This window comes from Somniosus microcephalus, chromosome 4, assembly GCF_052327205.1.
Source record: "Somniosus microcephalus isolate GS21.2 chromosome 4, FLI_Smic_1.0, whole genome shotgun sequence".
NCBI classification, from domain to species: Eukaryota; Metazoa; Chordata; class Chondrichthyes; order Squaliformes; family Somniosidae; genus Somniosus; species Somniosus microcephalus.
The window spans coordinates 215,984,422-216,003,434 of NC_140990.1; the positions used below are offsets into that span (position 1 = coordinate 215,984,422).

General features: G+C 42.3%; 1 protein-coding gene across 10 annotated transcripts in view; it reads left to right on the forward strand.

The window, feature by feature from the left end:
- The window catches only part of LOC147120214 (serine/threonine-protein phosphatase 6 regulatory ankyrin repeat subunit C-like), a 247,481-nt gene that overhangs the window by 111,647 nt on the left and 116,821 nt on the right, over positions 1-19,013 (forward strand). For all 10 annotated transcript variants that reach the window (XM_085985811.1, XM_085985812.1, XM_085985813.1 and 7 more), the window contains exons 5-8: positions 2,190-2,260; positions 8,379-8,579; positions 14,098-14,185; positions 17,040-17,182. In XM_085985811.1, the coding sequence (XP_085841937.1) occupies positions 2,190-2,260; positions 8,379-8,579; positions 14,098-14,185; positions 17,040-17,182 (503 nt within the window). The remainder of the gene's footprint in view (positions 1-2,189; positions 2,261-8,378; positions 8,580-14,097; positions 14,186-17,039; positions 17,183-19,013) is intronic.

Sequence of the window (19,013 nt, forward strand, 5' to 3'; positions counted from 1 at the left end):
TAAGGAAGTGGTAGCAGGACATTTAGAAATTCATAATATAGTCAAGCAGAGTTGGCATGGTTTTATGAAAGGGAAATCATGTTTGACAAATTTGCTGGAGTTCTTTGAGGATGTAACGAGCAGGGTAGATAAAGGGGAACCAGTAGATGTTGTGTATTTGAATTTCCAGAAGGCATTCTATAAGGTGCCACATAAAAGGTTACTGCACAAGATAAGAGCTCACGGGGTTGGGGGTAATATATTAGCATGGATGGATAGAGGATTGGCTAACTAACAGAAAACAGAGTCGGGATAAATGGGTCATTTTCAGGTTTGCAAATTGTAACTAGTAGGGTGCTGCAGGGATCAGTGCTGGGGCATCAACTATTTACAATCTATATTAATGACTTGGATGAAGGGACCAAATGTAATGTAGCCAAATTTGCTGATGATACAAAGATAGGTGGGAAAGCAAATTGTGTGGAGGGCGCAAAGAATCTCCAAAGGTATACAGATAGGCTAAGTGAGTGGGCAAAAATCTGGCAGATGGAGTTTAATGTGGGAAAATGCGAGGTTATCCACTTTGATAGGAAAAATAAAAAAGCAAATTATTATTTAAATGGGGAGAGATTACAAAATGCTGAGGTACAGAGGGATCTGGGGGTCCTTGTACATGAATCACAAAAAGTTAGCATGCAGGTACAGCAAGTGATTAGGAAGGTAAATGGAGTGTTGGCCTTTTATTGCAAAGGGAATGGAGTATAAAAGTAGGGAAGTCCTGTTAAAACTGTACAGGGCATTGGTGAGACCACACCTGGAGTACTGCGTGCAGTTTTGGTCTCCTTATTTAAGGAAGGATATACTTGCATTGGAGGCAATTCAGAGGAGGTACACTGGGTTGATTCCGGAGATGACGGGGTTGTCTTATTAAGAAAGTTTGAGCAGGTTGGGCCTATACTCATTGGAGTTTAGAAGAATGAGAGGGGATCTTATTGAAACATATAAGATTCTGAAGGGACTTGACAGGGTAGATGCAGAGAGGGTGTTTCCCCTCGTGGGGGTATCTAGAACTAGGGTGCATAAATTCAGAATAAGGGGGCACCCATTTAAATTGGAAATGAGGAGGAATATCTTCTCTGAGGGTCGTGAATCTTTGGAATTCTCTTCCCCAGAGAGCTGTGGAGGCTGGGTCATTGAATATATTTAAGGTGGAGATGGACAGATTTTTGAATAGTAAGGAAGTCAGGAGTTATAGGGAGCAGGCAGGGAAGTGGAGTTAAAGCCAAGATCAGATCAGCCATGATCTTATTGAATGGCGGAGCAGGCTCAAGGGGCCAAATGACCTACTCCTGCTCCTACATCTTATGTTCTTATGTTCTTGCATTTACATAGTGCCTTTAACATCGTAAAATGTCCAAAGGCATTTCACAGGAGTGTTATCAGACAAAATTTGACACCGAACCACAAAGAGATGTTAGGACAGGTGATTAAAAGCTTTGTCAAAGAGGTCGTTTTTAAGGAGTGATTTAAAGGAGGAGAGCGAGGTAGAGAGGTGGAGAGTTTCAGGGAGGGAATTCCAGAGCTTGGGGCCTAGGCAGCAGAAGGCACGGCTGGTATTGGTGAAATGAAGGAAATCGGGGATGTGCAAGAGGCCAGAATTGGAAAAGTGCAGGGCTGGAGAAGCCAGAGACAGGGAGGGGTGAGGCCACGGAGGGATTTGAAAATAAGTCTGAGAATTTTAAAATCAAGGTGTTGCCTTCCAGCAACACCATGTAGATCATCAAGCACAGGAGTGATGAGTGAGCGGGACTTGCTGCAAGTTAGAAATGGGCAGTAGAGTTTCGGATGAGCTCAAGTTTATGGAGGGTGGTAGGTGGAAAGCTGACCAGGAGCGCATTGAAATGCTTCGAAGAGCTAGTGTAGTCACAGCAGATTCAACAAGATCCGCAATGCTGATGAACTGGTTTAGAGACAGTAATTTGTAATTCATTTATGTGCCAGTTTGAATTGTATATTCACGAGTCTTTTGTTGATGCCACTTGCTCTAATCTAGTAACTTTAAAAAGAGTCTAACATTTGTAGTTTTAAAGAGGAAGAAATGGTGGAATCCTTAACCCAATGTACCCATGGAAAACCTTAGCAGGACTTGCAATTATTGTCAATACACCAGGTAAAATTACTGGATTATATTTGCCATTTTTATTCTACAGGAGCTCGTGTTAATGCTAAGGATAACATGTGGTTAACCCCACTGCATCGTGCCATTGCTTCACGGAGTGATGTAAGTTTTACAATCTAACACTTTTGAGTGCTCTTTGGAGAACATTTTGGAAGGAGATTTGAGGGATGACTTGATTATCAAATTAAATATTTTAAATTATAGAACTTTGGTTGCTATTCTTGGTACACATATAAATTGACGATCACCCAGTATAAACTCTACTCATTCCTTTTTTTATATCACTGTGCTTTTGTCCAACTTTTGGTAGGTTAAATATTTACAGAGAAGATAATTATGGTAGCTACAGGTTATTTACTTTGGGCTCTATTTCATACTTCTGAATGCCAAACAAGAAGAAACTTTTATTTTTGAGTACTAAGTACAGGAATGCCTTTGCCTACATGGTCAGAATTAACTTGCATGCGTCTCCAGCACAAGCTCAGCAGAATCATGAGGAAATGCACTTGCGCTGCAGGAAATATTGGAAATACCATTTCCTCTCTCGTGTCCGATGCATCATTTGTTTCATAATGGCATGACATAATTTGGGAAGTATGGATTCATTTAAAAAAAAAAAAATTCTGCCTGGGGCAGTGAGGGTCTGCTTCTATTTGATGCCTCCCATTTCTTGGAGCTTCCCTGTAATACAATAAACGGGGTAGATTTATAAAACTGGAGCTGCTTATTCCAGTACTGAAGGTACATTACAGCTCCAACGTTCACTATAAATGACGTATCCAAAGAAAATATCTGCAAAGTTTATTGGCCTAAGTTCAAACCTATGATATTTGGCAGGGAACTTTAATAAAAGAATGAGACTACTACATTTGGCTAAGTGTGGTAAACCGTTTGTATTCCACTGTGTACATGCCTGGACATGCCTCGGCTGACTCCTCCCACAAGTCCTAGTATAAAGGTGACTGCTCCCCAGCCCTTTGTATTTCTGGATCGGTCGACCACTCGAGGCAGACCTTCATTCTTTTGTTAATAAAAGCCTTTAGTTACTCTCTTAACTCTCAGTCTTTTATGAGTAATTGATAGCGCATCAATTTTATTAACAAAATTTTTATAATGGAGAAGATCCTCACACCAGCATGCCTGGACTTAGATCATCGGGAGGCGGACTCATCCACCAAGTTTACTCACTGGCTTAAGTGTTTCGAAAAATTCCTGACTGCCTCCGCAGCAATCAAATCGGACGAGGACAAACTGGATGTCCTGACCTCCAAAGTGAACCACCGAGTGTACTCGGTCATCCAAGACGCGACCTCGTACGCGGACGCTATCAAGCTCCTCAAGGACCAGTACACGCGCCCAGTGAACGAAGTGTACGCCAGGCACCTTCTGGGGAGTCGTAAACAACAACCTGGGGAATCGACCGTGGAATACCTTCAGGCACTGTCTGTGCTTGGCCGGGCCTGTGGTTGTAAGGATGTAAAGGCCGCCGTGTACACAGAGGAACTTATCCGGGACGCTTTTGTAGCGGGCCACAGATCCAATTACACCCGACAGCGACTGTTGGAGCAGAGTGACCTCGACCTCAATAAGGCCTCTGAACTCGCACTATCATTGGATGCAGCCTACCGGGGCATGGATGCCTACTCCTCTGCACCGTGGACGCCGCGGGGAATGACAGCCTGGGACACGGTAGGACCGCCTCATAGCGCCGTGCCACCCCAGCCACACCCCAGCAACGGCCCAACTACCACAGCAGTGTCCGGCCGGAACACTACCTGGCCGGAAAACGATTTACCCTGCTCACTGACCAACATTCAGTTGCTTTCATGTTTAACAACAAGCAGAGGGGCAAAATCAAAAATGACAAGATCTTGAGGTGGAGAATCGAACTTTCCACCGACAATTACGAGATCTTGTACCGGCCCGGGAAGCTCGATGAACCCCCGGATGCGCTATCGCGTGGCACCTGCGCCAGCGCGCAGATCGATAGACTGCGGGCCCTCCACAATGACCTCTGCCACCCGGGGGTCACCAGGTTCTTCCACTTCATCAAGGCCCGCAACCTGCCTTACTCTATTGAGGAGGTCAGGACCATGACCAGGAACTGCCAAGTCTGCGCTGAGTGCAAACCACACTTTTATAGACCAGACAGGGCCCACCTGATAAAAGCCACTCGCCCCTTCGAGCGCCTGAGCGTTGATTTTAAAAGGCCTCTCCCCTCCTCCGACCGCAATGTGTACTTCCTCAATATTATTGATGAGTACTCCCGTTTCCCGTTCGCCATCCCCTGCCCGGACATGACCAGTGCCACGGTCATTAAATGTCTGAACGACCTCTTCACCCTGTTCGGTTTCCCCAACTATATCCATAGCGACCGGGGCTCATCGTTTATGAGCGATGAACTCCGTCAGTACCTGCTAACTAGGGGTATTGCCACAAGCAGGACCACCAGTTACAACCCCCGGGGGAACGGACAGGTGGAAAGAGAAAATGCGACAGTTTGGAAGGCCGCCCTGCTAGCCTTAAAGTCTAGGGGCCTTCCAACCTCCCGCTGGCAGGATGTGCTCCCCGATGCGCTCCACTCTATTCGGTCACTGCTCTGCACTGCCACTAACGCCACCCCTCATGAGAAAATGTTTGTCTTCCCAAGGAAGTCCACATCGGGGACATCGCTACCGCCATGGCTGACGTCCCCAGGGCCGGTCCTACTGAGAAGACACGTGAGGACCCATAAAACGGACCCCCTGGTCGAGAGGGTCGACCTCCTCCACGCCAACCCCCAGTATGCTTACATTGTATACCCGGACGGGCGGGAGGACACAGTCTCCATAAGAGACCTTGCACCCTCGGGGGCCGCAGTAACCCACTACTCACTACCACCCCCCCCCCCCCCCCACGATCCGATATCCAGCCCCAGCAGACGGCAGGCCTGGGCCCCGCGACCCGCTCGACATCTACGAGGACGACACGCCTGTGCCACAGCCCACGCAGGACTCGACGCCGGAAGCTCCACTACCCCTGCCGTCGCCACGCCGATCACAGCGGCAGACAAGACCTCCGGAGAGACTCCAATACACTAACTTTTAATACACTTCATCCCGCCGGACTCAATTTTAAACAAGGGGTGAATGTGGTAAACCACTGTTTGTATTCCACTGTGTACATGCCTGGACATGCCTCGGCTGACTCCTCCCACAAGTCCTAGTATAAAGGTGACTGCTCCCCAGCCCTTTGTATTTCTGGACCGGTCGACCACTCGAGGCAGACCTTCATTCTTTTGTTAATAAAAGCCTTTAGTTACTCTCTTAACTCTCAGTCTTTTATGATATTTGATGCCTCCCATTTCTTGGAGCTTCCCTGTAATACAATAAACGGGGTAGATTTATAAAACTGGAGCTGCTTATTCCAGTACTGAAGGTACATTACAGCTCCAACGTTCACTATAAATGACGTATCCAAAGAAAATATCTGCAAAGTTTATTGGCCTAAGTTCAAACCTATGATATTTGGCAGGGAACTTTAATAAAAGAATGAGACTACTACATTTGGGTAAGTAATACAACTCTTGAAGCAACAAAAAATGTGTTCCACATTTTCTTCTCCCTTCATGCCTCCCCTTCTGAAGGTGGCAATTCATCCTGGTGTACAGTTTGAGAACTTGGGGCCCTCTGATACCTTGCTCATTCTTCATGTGTGAGCCGAGGTAATGAGCGTTGGCAAGGTGTTGAATTGCGAGTGACCACTGCAGCCAATCCTGGTCCTGTCCTTGCTTGATGTCCACAAGTGCACACGTTCAGCAAGAGTCATTGGATAGCATTCAGGAGCAAGAATGGTGGCTCTCTTTTTTTAAAAGCTTCCCAGTTCAGTAATGCTGAGGCCAATTGTTGTAACCTCATTGTTGTTCTGGCTGATAGCCACTGAGTCAACACAGACCAACCAAATAATGCTCGGATTAATCTTTTCTGCTCCATTTAGTATGTTGATTACTGAATCTGGAACCTTTTTGATGTGTATGTCTATGTACAACATCATATATATTTATTCTCTGACCCATCAAGGGAACTCCTAAAATGCAATTTTTGTGAAATGTACCATCTTTGAGAAGACTGGCACACTCCTTTTGTCCCATTTTTCCTGAAGACACAAATTCTGACTGGGATATGGTTATTTAGGCACTAGGTACAGTCTGGTACCTCACAAGTTCATGTTCTTTAATAGTGATTGCTGCAAAGCAATTTAGTTGATGTGAACATAAAAACTGAGCACAATTCTGTTTTTATTTGATCATGTGCACTTTCTACCAGAGTTGCTGGGTAGTCATTGGGAGTGGAAAACTTGACTAGCTTTTTTTATCCCCTCCTTGGCCCAGGGTACTAAGTTAAATGTACACCTACTGCCATCCTGGCTGAGATCAGCAACCTCCGCACAGACAGGGATGATGCCTTGCTCTTACGATGATTGAATTCCACACAAAGATAATTACAGATGATACAGGTCCTTAATCTCATTTTGCTCATCTGTCCATTGAAACCAACAGTTGCCCCCCACACTGCCAATTCACAGCATCTAAAGTGCCTCTTGAATGACTTTAGTTTTTGGCTCCCAGCAGCCTACTGGGAGAATAATCCGGCTATCGATTTCTCATTCCGTGAAGAAGACCTGAACTTAAGTTTGTACTAATAGCCCCTTGTCCTGCAGTTGTGATTTACCTTTAAATAGTGCTCAGAATTAATCTTTTCTACTTCACTTAGTACCCTGAATACAAGATCTTTTTTAATTTGGTGCCTTTGGTAAGAGTCAAGTTTTTCAAACACTTTCTCATAACTCAGTCCTTTGACATAACTGATCAGCCTCATGGCCCTTTTCTGCACTGCTTCTGGGCATGTATGTTTTCCTGTGTATTAATGACGAGAACTAAATGCTGCATTTAGATGCAGTTTGACAAAAGTACTATCTGTTTCACTGTAGCGGCCAGACTTGTATTCTACTGATTTGGCGTTTTATGCCCTTCGCATATGGTTCTGAAAATATAACCGTGAGCTGCATTTGCACTTCCGTCCCCTCACTGATTTTGTCTATCAAAGCAAAAATGACGTACGTGTGAAATAAGCAAAAAGAAAATACACCCTAAATGATGGTGCTAAGCTACTGAAAATAGAGTCCTTAGTATTTAATTGTACAGAATGAAAAATGCAAAGCTAATACACTGAGAAAAATGCCACAAACATGATTGGAAACTTCATTGCAGCCCTTAGTTAAAATGCTCTTAAAGCAATTATTATTCAAATAATGCATGTGCAATGCAACTCCTTTTTGCTTTGGAGTGCACGCTCCTCAAAACAGCAGATTTTTGTTTAATATTATTAGTGCAACTAAAGCTGTAGTTGGTTTATCGAATATCCATGGCATATGCATTGAGAACTGTTGAAATTATTTGAAATTGACTGTTGCTTTTGAATATAAATTTACTTGAATCATTTTCTTGTGTACGCATCACCAATGATCACTTTTTTAGGACTGATTTTTAAATTGACTTTTTAAAACTTGTTGCTCCCAAAGGAGATTATAATCACACAAATATTGGCTTCCTCTGGAAAGCATCTGGTGAGAGTGACCTGTATATTGAATTTTATTATATTCGATGAATCTGATAATTTGATTGAGGCACCACTGTTGCAGCCGCACAAGGGATTGTAAACAGTGTTGGGATATATTTTACATTGAAGTAGAAAGTATTGGAATTGCTGCGTAGAACTGTGACAGGTTTCAGGAGTGTGAAGTACAGCTTCTATTAGGTATACTTATTTTTTGTTTGCACTTTTTAAAGCTTATTTTTCTTTTATTGTGGAGATAAGTCGCAAAGGCTGCCGGTTAATCAGTTACCAGTATTTGTACTGAATTTTTGGTTGCAGTTCGGCCATTATAGTGGAGATCAATATTACGAAAGTAATGAAACTCTCCCGTGGATGCATGTAAGCCATCCTAGTAGAACCAGCATAAGTATTGTAAACTGGATAGCAAATAGCAGTCTATTCCTTTGCTTTTCTGGCTTGAAAGGCTGACATGGAGGTGTGATGGATTAAAAAAAGGAAAATAAATGAGCACTGGTACTGATTTCTTTCAACTGAAAATTCAACAGATGTGAAGTTGGATTAGTTCAGGTAATACAATGTCTTGTGTTTTAACCACCATTGTGTCTAAGAAATGCTGATTCTTTCAGGAAGCAGTTCAAGTTTTGATCAAGCACTCTGCAGATGTCAATGCTCGTGACAAAAATTGGCAGACGCCGTTACATGTAGCTGCTGCTAACAAGGCAATGAAATGTGCAGAAGCAATCATTCCATTGCTTAGCAGTGTCAATGTATCTGATAGAGGAGGCAGGACAGCCTTGCATCATGCTGCACTCAATGGACATACAGAGGTACGTCAAACATTTCTGCTATTGTGTGTGTGCGCGCGCGTGCGCTCACATTATAATTAACAGTAAAGGTTTCCAAGCCTGTTCTCGGTAAAATACTGACTGCATTGTCAACCCTTAAAGATTTATGTAATTGACTAAGGATGTAGGTTAGACTGCTTGATATTGCAGATCGAAGTTTGTGTGGCGAGAAAACTTCTGGGTTTTTTAAAAAATCCTAATTCTCCTCATCGGGTACCAATCCTGACCAATGGAATGAGTTTGATATCTCCTTCCACTTCTCTGCAATGTTGATCTGTACCCTTTGCTAATTGGATGCGTGCATGTGTCCTTCGTCTCTGCACAGTTCTGAACTGCATAGCATGAGGAATTATGGATGCAAAGATGTAATCTACTACTCAGTGTTGCAGTGTGGAGAAGTTGCCATTTTGGTAGTGAGATATTTGCATGGGGTGCATCAAAGCTGACCTTATCCTCACCTAACGTGCAATTCCAGCAGAGCTCACAAATAGCTATCCGGAATGGGCAGTGGTGTAGAGATGACTATACAGTATATGAACAGGATTTATTTAGTGAGGTGGAGTCTGAGGCTCTGTTCCCCAAGATATTTTTAATATTTTCATTGATACGACTTCATAGAAGAGGACATCAAAGTTAAAAGATAGACTGAAAACTGGACGAGTGAATCATATATGTTGTGGTACCTGTAATATATTCTTGTCAAAATAATATACTTGTTTCAATATCAGTATACTTGATATATGACTATACTCTTAAGCCTCAAAATTACTGTCGCTGATATTTGGATGATATTCCTCTGCCATTCTAATAGTCATTAGCTCATTTTCTTTTAAAAGAATAAATACCTCCACTAAATAAAGCAGAAAATGCTGGAAATACTCAGCAGGTCAGGTAGCATCTGTGGAGAGAGAAAAAAGAGTTAACGTTTCAGGTCGATGACCTTTCACCAGAACTGGAAAAGGTTAGAGATGTAATGGAATTTAAGCAAGTGCAGGGGCAGGGAAGGTGGGTGGAGAGGAGGAAAGAACAAAAGGGAAGGCCTGCGATAGGGTGGAAGACAGGAGCGATAAAAGGTATGATTGTACAAAGCAAAAGGAGATGGTAATGGGAAAAGTAAAGAAACAAAAGATGAGTCTGGAAGAGGTGTAAATGGGAATGGCTAAATATTGGACAAAGGATTGTCATAAAATGTTTTAAGCATTCATGCACTAATAACAGTAATTTATATACTTGGGTTTCAAAATACAGGTAGACTATCCTTTATCCGAACTTCCGAAAACCTCTAAAAACCGAAAGTTTTTTCGTTCAGCGTAAGTCGTGCGCACGACATGACCAGAGTGGCGCACGACTTACGCTGAGCAGGGCAGAGGGTCACTGAGTTCCCTCCTGGGTAGGAGATTGCAGGCCGAGCCGGGCAGTGTGAAGGAGGTATACCGGGAGAGTGAACCCAACAATACAGCAGCCCGTCCGATATTCTTTTCTCCCCCCCCGCCGACCCCCCCCCCCTGCCGACCCCCCACCGACCCGCCGACCCCCGACCCCCCGCCGACCCCCCACCCCCGACAAATTTCCCAGTCTTATAAAATACCTTCTGAAATCCAAAATTTTCCGAAAACCGAAACACAGCTTGTCCCAAGGTTTTCGGATAAAGGATAGTCTACCTGTAATATCATAATAGTACAAAAATAGCTTTTCATTACAGTAACTGCCACAAGCCTTATGATCATCTTCACAAGATGGGTGCACATGTTGCCTTCACCTTGAGGTTTGGCATCTCATGCTTTTGGATCCAGAATCTGATGTGCTTTTTTGTGTTTCATACGGGACTAAAGGTGGTTTATTCAAATTTATAACTTGAGACTTTCCAGGTTTGAGATAAAGCCTGCTGTTCTTTGTCATTCTATTTATTTGTCAAATGATTAATCTGCACCTACATCAATATATAATTCTTCAATATTGGGGTTAATTAAAATTAAAACTTGGTTAATAAATTGTATTAACAATGCAGCGTAATAAGATCCTTGCTTTCCAAGGATGAGGGTCAAGGATGTGGTATACCTAAATCTTTACTCAGATTCCAGGTTTATGTAATAGGTAGAATTATGATCGACAAGCCATTCATAATTATCCATTTAATTGCAGGATCGAATATCTTATCCATTTAATATAGTAAAACATCCCAAGGCACTTCACAGGAGCGTAATCAGACAAAAATTGACACTGAGCCAAAGAAGGCGCTATTAGGACAGGTGACTAAAAGCTTGGTCAATGTGGTAGGTTTTAAAGAGCATCTTAAAGGCCTACAGACAAACAGTACATACCCCTAAAAGGCAAAGTCTCCACTTGTGTAGTTAAGCAGCCATGGTCAATAATTGAGATAAGAGACAGTATCAAGCTAAAGAAAAGGCTTGTACAAATGCAAGGGAAGGTGGAAATCCAGCCAACTGGTAGAGCTATAAAAATATCAAAGGGATACAAAAAGTGGGAAAAAAACCTTGCAAGGGATAGCAAAGCTAACAGTAGAAAGTTTTATAAATATGAGAGAGAGTAGTAAAGGGAATTGTGGACCCATGAAAAGGTAGATAGAGATGAGGCTATAATGGATAATAAGGAAATGGCAGACTTGTTAAATGAGTAATTTGTAACTGTTTTCACACTGGAGGAAGAGGATAAAATACCAGTGATATCGGGGAATCTAAAAATAAGTCAAAGGGAGGAACTTGGTGTATTTAATATAAATAGAAATATGGTAATGGAGAAAATAATGGGACTTGAGAGAGGCAAATCTCCAGGACCTAATGGTTTCCACCTCCGGCTATTAAAAGAAATAAGTGAGGAAACTGCAGATGTATTGGTCCTAATTTTCCAAAGTTCTCCAGATTCAGGAATTGTGCCTTTAGATTGGAAAATTGCAACTGTTACTCCATTATTTAAGAAAGTAGGGAGAAACCAGGTTGCAACAGACCTGTCAGTTTAACATCAATAGTGGGGAAGTTACTAGAATATGTCATCAAAGGCAAAGTGACTGAGCACTTGGACAAGTAGCCGCTGATTGAAAAAAGTCAGCATAGATTTGTGAAGGGTAGATCATGTCTGACTAATCTAGTTGAATTTTTTGAGGAGGTCCCTAGCATGGTGGATAGAAGTGTGTCCATGGATGTTGTCTATATGGATATCTAGGAGGTATTTGATAAGGTTCAGCACAAGAGATTATTACCAAAAATGAGAGCATACAGAATTGGAGATAACCTTGTGACATGGGTCGGTAATAGATTGGAAAGCAGGAAACAAAGTAGGAATGAAGAGTTCATTCTCTAATTGGTGGGATATGACGAGTGGTGTTTCCTGGGGACCTTTACTGGTGCCTTAGCTTTTCACCACATATATTGATGGATGAAGGAATAAAGAGTTATATATACTAGCTTGCAGATACCACTAAGTTAGGAGGCTCAGTAAGTTGTGTAGATGAGAGCAGAAAGTTACAAAGGGGACATGGACAGACAAAGTTAGTGGGGGAAAAGCTATGGCAGAAAGAGTTCAGTGTGAGAAACCGTGGGTCTGAAAAAGATAAATTGGAATATTTTCTTAATGGTGGTAGATTAGGAGCTTCAAAAAAGCTGACGCAGTCCTGAAAACGCTGACTGTTCAAGGCTGCCTCGATTATGTCTGTGATATGAGAAAACAAGTCGTTCCACAGGCTTTGCACTTGAGAGAGAAAAAAGACAATACATGAAATCCCCATGCGGGAAATCCAAATGTTGAAGGCACAAACTTGTTGCATTGCTTGTGCGATTTTAAGCATTTTATGCTTCACCCTGAATAGATTTTTAAACTTAAAAAAATCAGAAACAACACATTTGGATTTTTAACAGACCAACCAAACCATAATTTTCCCCAAAATTACCATCATTCTGCCACATTCAACCTCCCAACCCTTTTAAAGTGACCCTCTCCTTCAACCCTCCCAGTTCACACTGGCACTCTTCATCCTTGTTCACCTCGCCCTCTTCAGTTAAAACTGGCACTTCTACTCCTCCAACTCAGCTTGTGTTCTTCTTCCATTCAAGCTGGCACTATTTTTCTGTTCCCCTCCCCTCCAGTTCAAGCTGGTACTCCCAACAGCCAAGTTCTTTGTGGCACTCTTTTCTTCCCCTCATGTACAAGTTATTGTTGGCGCTCTCTCTCCCCACCCAACTTCTTTACTATTTCCTGTCCCCCTCACCACCCCCTCCCTCCCCAACACCCCCAGGACTTCTCTCTGCTTCTGTCCTTTTGCTCTCACCTTCATTTATTTCCCTTTCCTCTCCTCTCTGCTCTGATTCTGGCCTCTACTGGAGAGGATCCCAAGAAGAACACCTCTTCTCAGGAGAATTCTGTAGCAAGGGGGATCTCTTGCATTAGCAACAGGTTTCGGGTAGAAACAGCACTGATGGCTATGGGCTTGGTCAGCGTTGATTTTTGTCACTAAATAATTCACTGACTCTGTCTCCAAATGCTGACTGTTGTTGTGCAACATTGGTGGTTGACATATCTGTGGGGTGCCCTCCACAACACCCCTGGGAACAGAGACCCGGGAAGATATTTAATTTCCCTAACCCAGAAGCATACTGAGGTCACTGGTAGCACCTCTACCACCACCTCAGTTGAGAGGTAATTCATACAGACTAGGGATTCCTGGTCTGTAGCAAAAGAGATACATGCATTTATTTAGAACAGTTCACAACCTCAGGATGTCCCAAAGTGCTTTATAGCCAATGAAGTACTTTTCAAGTGCAGTCATTGTCATAAATTTTCACAAGATGGTAAAACAGTCTCTCATTATAAAATTAGAGCTGGATCCAATGTTTGCATTTCTTTATCAACTACAAATGTTAACTTTTCTTTTATATTTAGGGTTGACTTTACCTTGATTTTTTTTTTTAAAGTAGGTGTTCATGATTACAGGTGTAACACCTAAATAGCACAGTGAATTTCCCAATGGTTAGCATGGTGCCGATTGTCATTAAGTCATGCACGCACCAAAATAATGCAAACTTATTTTGTGTCTAAAGTTTTGCTGGTGTTAAAACCATTGAAAATTTATTTGTTAGTTATAGAATCCCGTTTGCATGTGCTTACTTTGCTTTGTGGTATTTTGATTTTGTTTTTGATGCCATTGCGTTGTGTATCGCATTTCAGAGGAGAATTTTGTAAATTTGGACTTTGTTTGGCAACAAGGCCGTAATGCATATAATAGATGATCGATTTACAGTGGCATTTGCAGCTCTTTTATTGACTACATTTTCTGAACATTTTCACACTTTCAGGGAGTTCTTTTTAGCATCATCCACTTTTCACATAGAAATTTGTATCTATTATATTGACCGTTAATTTAGAAAAGATTATTTTCATTAGATCAAGTTTGTACTGAAATTCAAATCTGTATGATGCAATGATTTTGAATTTTTAAACCTTTACTGGAATATTTTTCTTTCTCTCTTCCCTTCCCTTCTCACCCAAGATGGTAAATCTCCTATTAGCAAAAGGGGCCAATATTAACGCTTTTGATAAGAAGGACAGAAGAGCCTTGCACTGGGCAGCTTACATGGGTAAGTAATATTATGTTCAAAATGTCTCTTTCAATGATTGGACTGATTACACAATATTTTATCTACATATAATGTATCACTTTTCATTGCACTGTGGGAGTGCCTTCACCACACGGGCTACAGCGGTTCAAGAAGGCGGCTCACCACCACCTTCTCGAGGGCAACTAGGGATGGGCAATAAATGCTGGCCTTGCCAGCGACGCCCAGATCCCATGAACGAATAAAAAATTTAAAAAATTTGAGAGTGAAAGATGAAAGTATTTTTGATTAGATTTTTGCCCCCTCCCCATTCAATTTTGTTCTTTCATTTGGACATGGATTTTTCCATGAATTCTGTTTTTTTTGTTTGATTACTAACTGGCATGATATGGGTTTGGGCGGGGATGGGGGGGCAGATTTCCTGAATTTTATTTCCTTTGGGGAGTCATACCATATAACCTCCACGTTTGTGTAAATATTCTGATCCATTTCATGTCGTGTTGTGAAGAAGTTGAGGTTGTAACATTAAATTTCTTTGTGAAATGTTTCTTTGTGCAGTGCATTTTGGGCTACCTAAAAGATATGACTTCATGCATTCTACAGTTTGCTAATCCATTTGATTCAGAATTTTAACCAGTAATTTGGGGGTGGTAATTGGGAGAGTTCTGACCTCCTGACCCCCCCCCCCCCCGAGCCTTTCCACCGCTTGCAAGACACAAGTCAGGAGTGTGCTGATACACTCGCCACTGGATGCATGCAGCTGCAACAACACTGAAGAAATCAACACCATTCAGGATAAAGCAGTCCACTTGACCTCATCCAGTAGCCTAAACATCCACCTCCTGCAGAACTGGTGTACCATGGCTGCAGTGTGTACTCTCTACAGGATACACTGCAACAACTTGCCAGGGCTTCTTCGGCAGGACCTCCCAAACCCGCGACCTTCACCAGCTATGATGTGGAGATGCCGGTGTTGGACTGGGGTGGACAAATGTAGGAAGTCACACAACACCAGTTTATAGTCCAACAGCTTTATTTGAAATCACGTGCTTTCGGAGCGCTGCTCCTTCATCAGGTGAAGTGAAGAGAAGCATACAGGCACAGCATATATAGTCAGAGAAAACTGCCAGATGGTTACAGGTAATCTTTCTAACTGCCCTTTATCACACCTCGGCAGAGAGATAATCACAGCAATCAAAGGTGTGAATGGTGTCCAAACAGGTCAGTCAGGAAAACATTACATCAAAGAATAATGAGGTGGGGTCACAAGGGGTCAAATGTTGCCGATACTGGGGTCTGTATGAAAAACCAAAAAAAAACCCAAAAAACTTTGCTAGAAATCACAGCAGGTCCGGCCGCATCTGTGCAGAGAGAACAAGCCAACGACGACTCGAGTCTGGATGACTCTACGTCAGGTGTGGTTACATGTAGCGTGACATGAACCCAAGATCCCGGTTGAGGCCGTCCTCATGAGTGCGGAACTTGGCTATCAGTTTCTGCTTGACGATTTTGCGTTGTCGTGTGTCTCGAAGGCCGCCTTGAAGAATGCTTACCCGAAGATCTGAGGCTGAATGTCCTTGACTGCTGAAGTGTTCCCCGATTGGGAGGGAACACTCCTGCATGGCGATTGTTGAGCGGTGTCCGTTCATCCGTTGTCGCAGTGTCTGCATGGTCTCGCCGATGTACCATGCTCCGGGGCATCCTTTCCTGCAACGTATGAGGTAGACAACGTTGGCCGAGTCACATGAGTATCTACCATGTACCTGGTGGGTGGTGTCCTCACGTGTGATGATAGTATCTGTGTTGATGATCTGGCATGTCTTGCAGAGGTTGCCGTGGCAGGGTTGTGTGGTGGCGTGGTCGCTGTTCTCCTGAAAGCTGGGTAATTTGCTGTGAACTATGGTCTGTTTGAGGTTAGGCGGCTGTTTGAAGGCGAGTAGTGGAGGCGTGGGGATGGCCTTAGCGAGGTGTTCGTCGTCGTCGATGACATGTTGAAGGCTGCGGAGAACATGGCGTAGTTTCTCTGCTCCGGGGAAGTACTGGACGATGAAGGGTACTCTGTTGGTTGTGTCCCCTGTTTGTCTTCTGAGGAGGTCTATGCGATTTTTCGCTGTGGCCCGTCTGAACTGTCGATCGACGATGTTTTCCTGACTGACCTGTTTGGACACCATTCACACCTTTGATTGCTGTGATTATCTCTCTGCCGAGGTGTGATAAAGGGCAGTTAGAAAGATTTCCTGTAATCATCTGGCAGTTTTCTCTGACTATATATGCTGTGCCTGTATGCTTCTCTTCACTTCACCTGACGAAGGAGCAGCGCTCTGAAAGCTTGTGATTTCAAATAAAGCTGTTGGACTATAACCTGGTGTTGTGTGACTTCACCAGCTAGAAGGACAAGGGTAGCAGATGTATGGGAACATCATCTCCAAGTCTCACACACTCCTGATGTGGACACATATCGTCATTCCTTCACCATTCCTGGGTCAAAATTCTGGAACTCCCTACTTAATAATAGAATTGTGGACTTGTCTTCACCCACCTAGAACAGTTCAAGACAATCCATCACCATCACCTCAGGGCAACTAGGGATGGGCAATAAGTGCCAGCGATGCCCACATCCTGAGAATGAATAAAATAAAAATTAGAATTTGCTGTGCAGAGAGCCTTCGTCTACCTATCCCATGGATCTTTATATAATTCTATTTATATTCTATTTAATATCAGAAATTTAAACTAAAATATATGTTTAGATTGTAAAGTCATGAAGACTTAATGTGTGTTGAGGGTGTAGTATTGTTGTCCATTCTCCATGTAAAAGCAACATGGAAAGCTGATATATTTCAATCAATGTAAAATGTGAAATTTTGTACTGTAGGTCACGTTGAAGTAGTTTCTTTGCTATTGACTCATGGAGCTGAAGTTAGTTGCAAGGATAAAAAGGGTTATACTCCACTCCACGCAGCTGCATCTAATGGACAGATTAATGTGGTGAAACTACTGATTAATCTTGCTGTAGAGGTAAGAGTTGTTTTCTTTCAAGATGTATGGAGCCGGTGCGTATATTTTCTCCTGAAGAATTGCAATGAAAAAGTGTACAATTAAATAGGTGAGAGGCCAGCTGGTGAGCAGAAACAGAAGTAGTAGTTCTTGTCTAGCTCTGGTCTGTGTCTTATTCCCAAAAAGCATTAGCATGGCTCAGTGGTAATATATTGTTAGAAGGTTGTTAGTTCAATCCTTACTTTAGGGATTTGAGCATACAATCCAGCCTAAAACTTCAGTGTAATATTGAGGGAGTGCTACATTGTGGAAGTGCTGTCTTTTACTTGAGATGGTAAACTGAGGGCCCCATTTGCCTGTTCAGGTGGACCTTTTAGAGAAAAAAAAATCGCTAGTACTATTTGAAGAAGAGCGGGGATTTGCCTGGTGTCCTGGTCAACATTTATCTCTCAACCAACTCTGCAAAAAATGATTAATTGGTAAATTATATTATTGCTGTGCATTAATTGGCTGCCACATAACAGTGACTACACTTCAAAAGTAAATCATTGGCTGTGAAGCATTTTAGTATGTCCTGAGGATATGAAAGGCTCTATATAAACGTAAGATTGTTCTTTTTTTGTAAAAATACTGAAAGACAATTTATAAAAAATAAAAAAAAATGTTTTAAAGGCACTGAAGGCTTTATTAAAGGTCCATTAAGATGAAGTTGCCCAGCATTGCAGGGCGGGAAGTAGAAACAAAAATTGAACTGTCATTCAGAAGAGGGGTTTATCATACAAACAACAGATGATGACTATATTGGAAAAATGATCAGTGATTGATTTAGAGGGTGCGGTCACATAGTCTTTATTAATCTGACCCCTCTTTCTGGCACTGACACTCGTATGAACTTACAGCCACATGTTCATTCATTTCTTTCAGTGTGGATATTTCGTTCATCTACATTAAAAATGGCTGACAATATTGGCTATAATTAATTAATTTGAGTGTGTGAACTTCAAGAGTTGGAGCTTGGCTGCCAATGGGAGTTGCGTTGAGGGATGATGCATATTTGTCAAAATATCTGACAGCACCTTCATGTTCCAGTCTGTAACGCTGGCTGCACCAAATCTTTGGGTCGTTTTGATTCAACTTTGTGAACTCCATAGCTGGGCGAATGAGATTTTGTGCTAATTTAGCTGTTTGAAATGTGTACTGTTACAGGTGCAGTGATTGGCTGGCTTTCCGTCATTAGTTTCTGAATGGAAATATTGGGGGGCCCACCTTTTTTATTGGTGGCTGTTGCGCGTGACAGCAGATAATTAACTCATTTTCAGCAAAAGAGGAAAATATACTGACGGGTGTTTTAAATCCTTTTTAGGAAAGTGATCCTATTTACAGTGTTTTTACAACAACTTGTATTTATATAGTGCCTTTAACGTAGTAAAATGTCCCAAAGCATTTCACAGGAGTATTATCCAACAAAATTTGACACCAAGCCACATCAGGAGATATTAGGACAGATGACCAAAAGCTTAGTCAAAGAGGTAGGAATTAAGGAGTGTCTTAAAGAAGGAAAGAGAGGTAGAGTTTAAGTTGCACATATTAAGTTAAAAATGAAGAATCTATATATGTCTGAATGGAAATGGTATTTGGGGAAAATTAAATTTTAGGTACAAGTGTATAATTTTCATTTTTTTCCTCCTTTTAAGATGCCCTCATTTATTTAAAAAAAAAATCAGAAGACTTGGTTCGTCAGGGACGCTGTCAATGGCACATAGTGACTAGTTAAAGTAGGGCAGAATTAGCACTGAATGCCTTCTTTCTCTCATTTATTCACACTGCTGTACTCTGATTAATTTTGAACCTA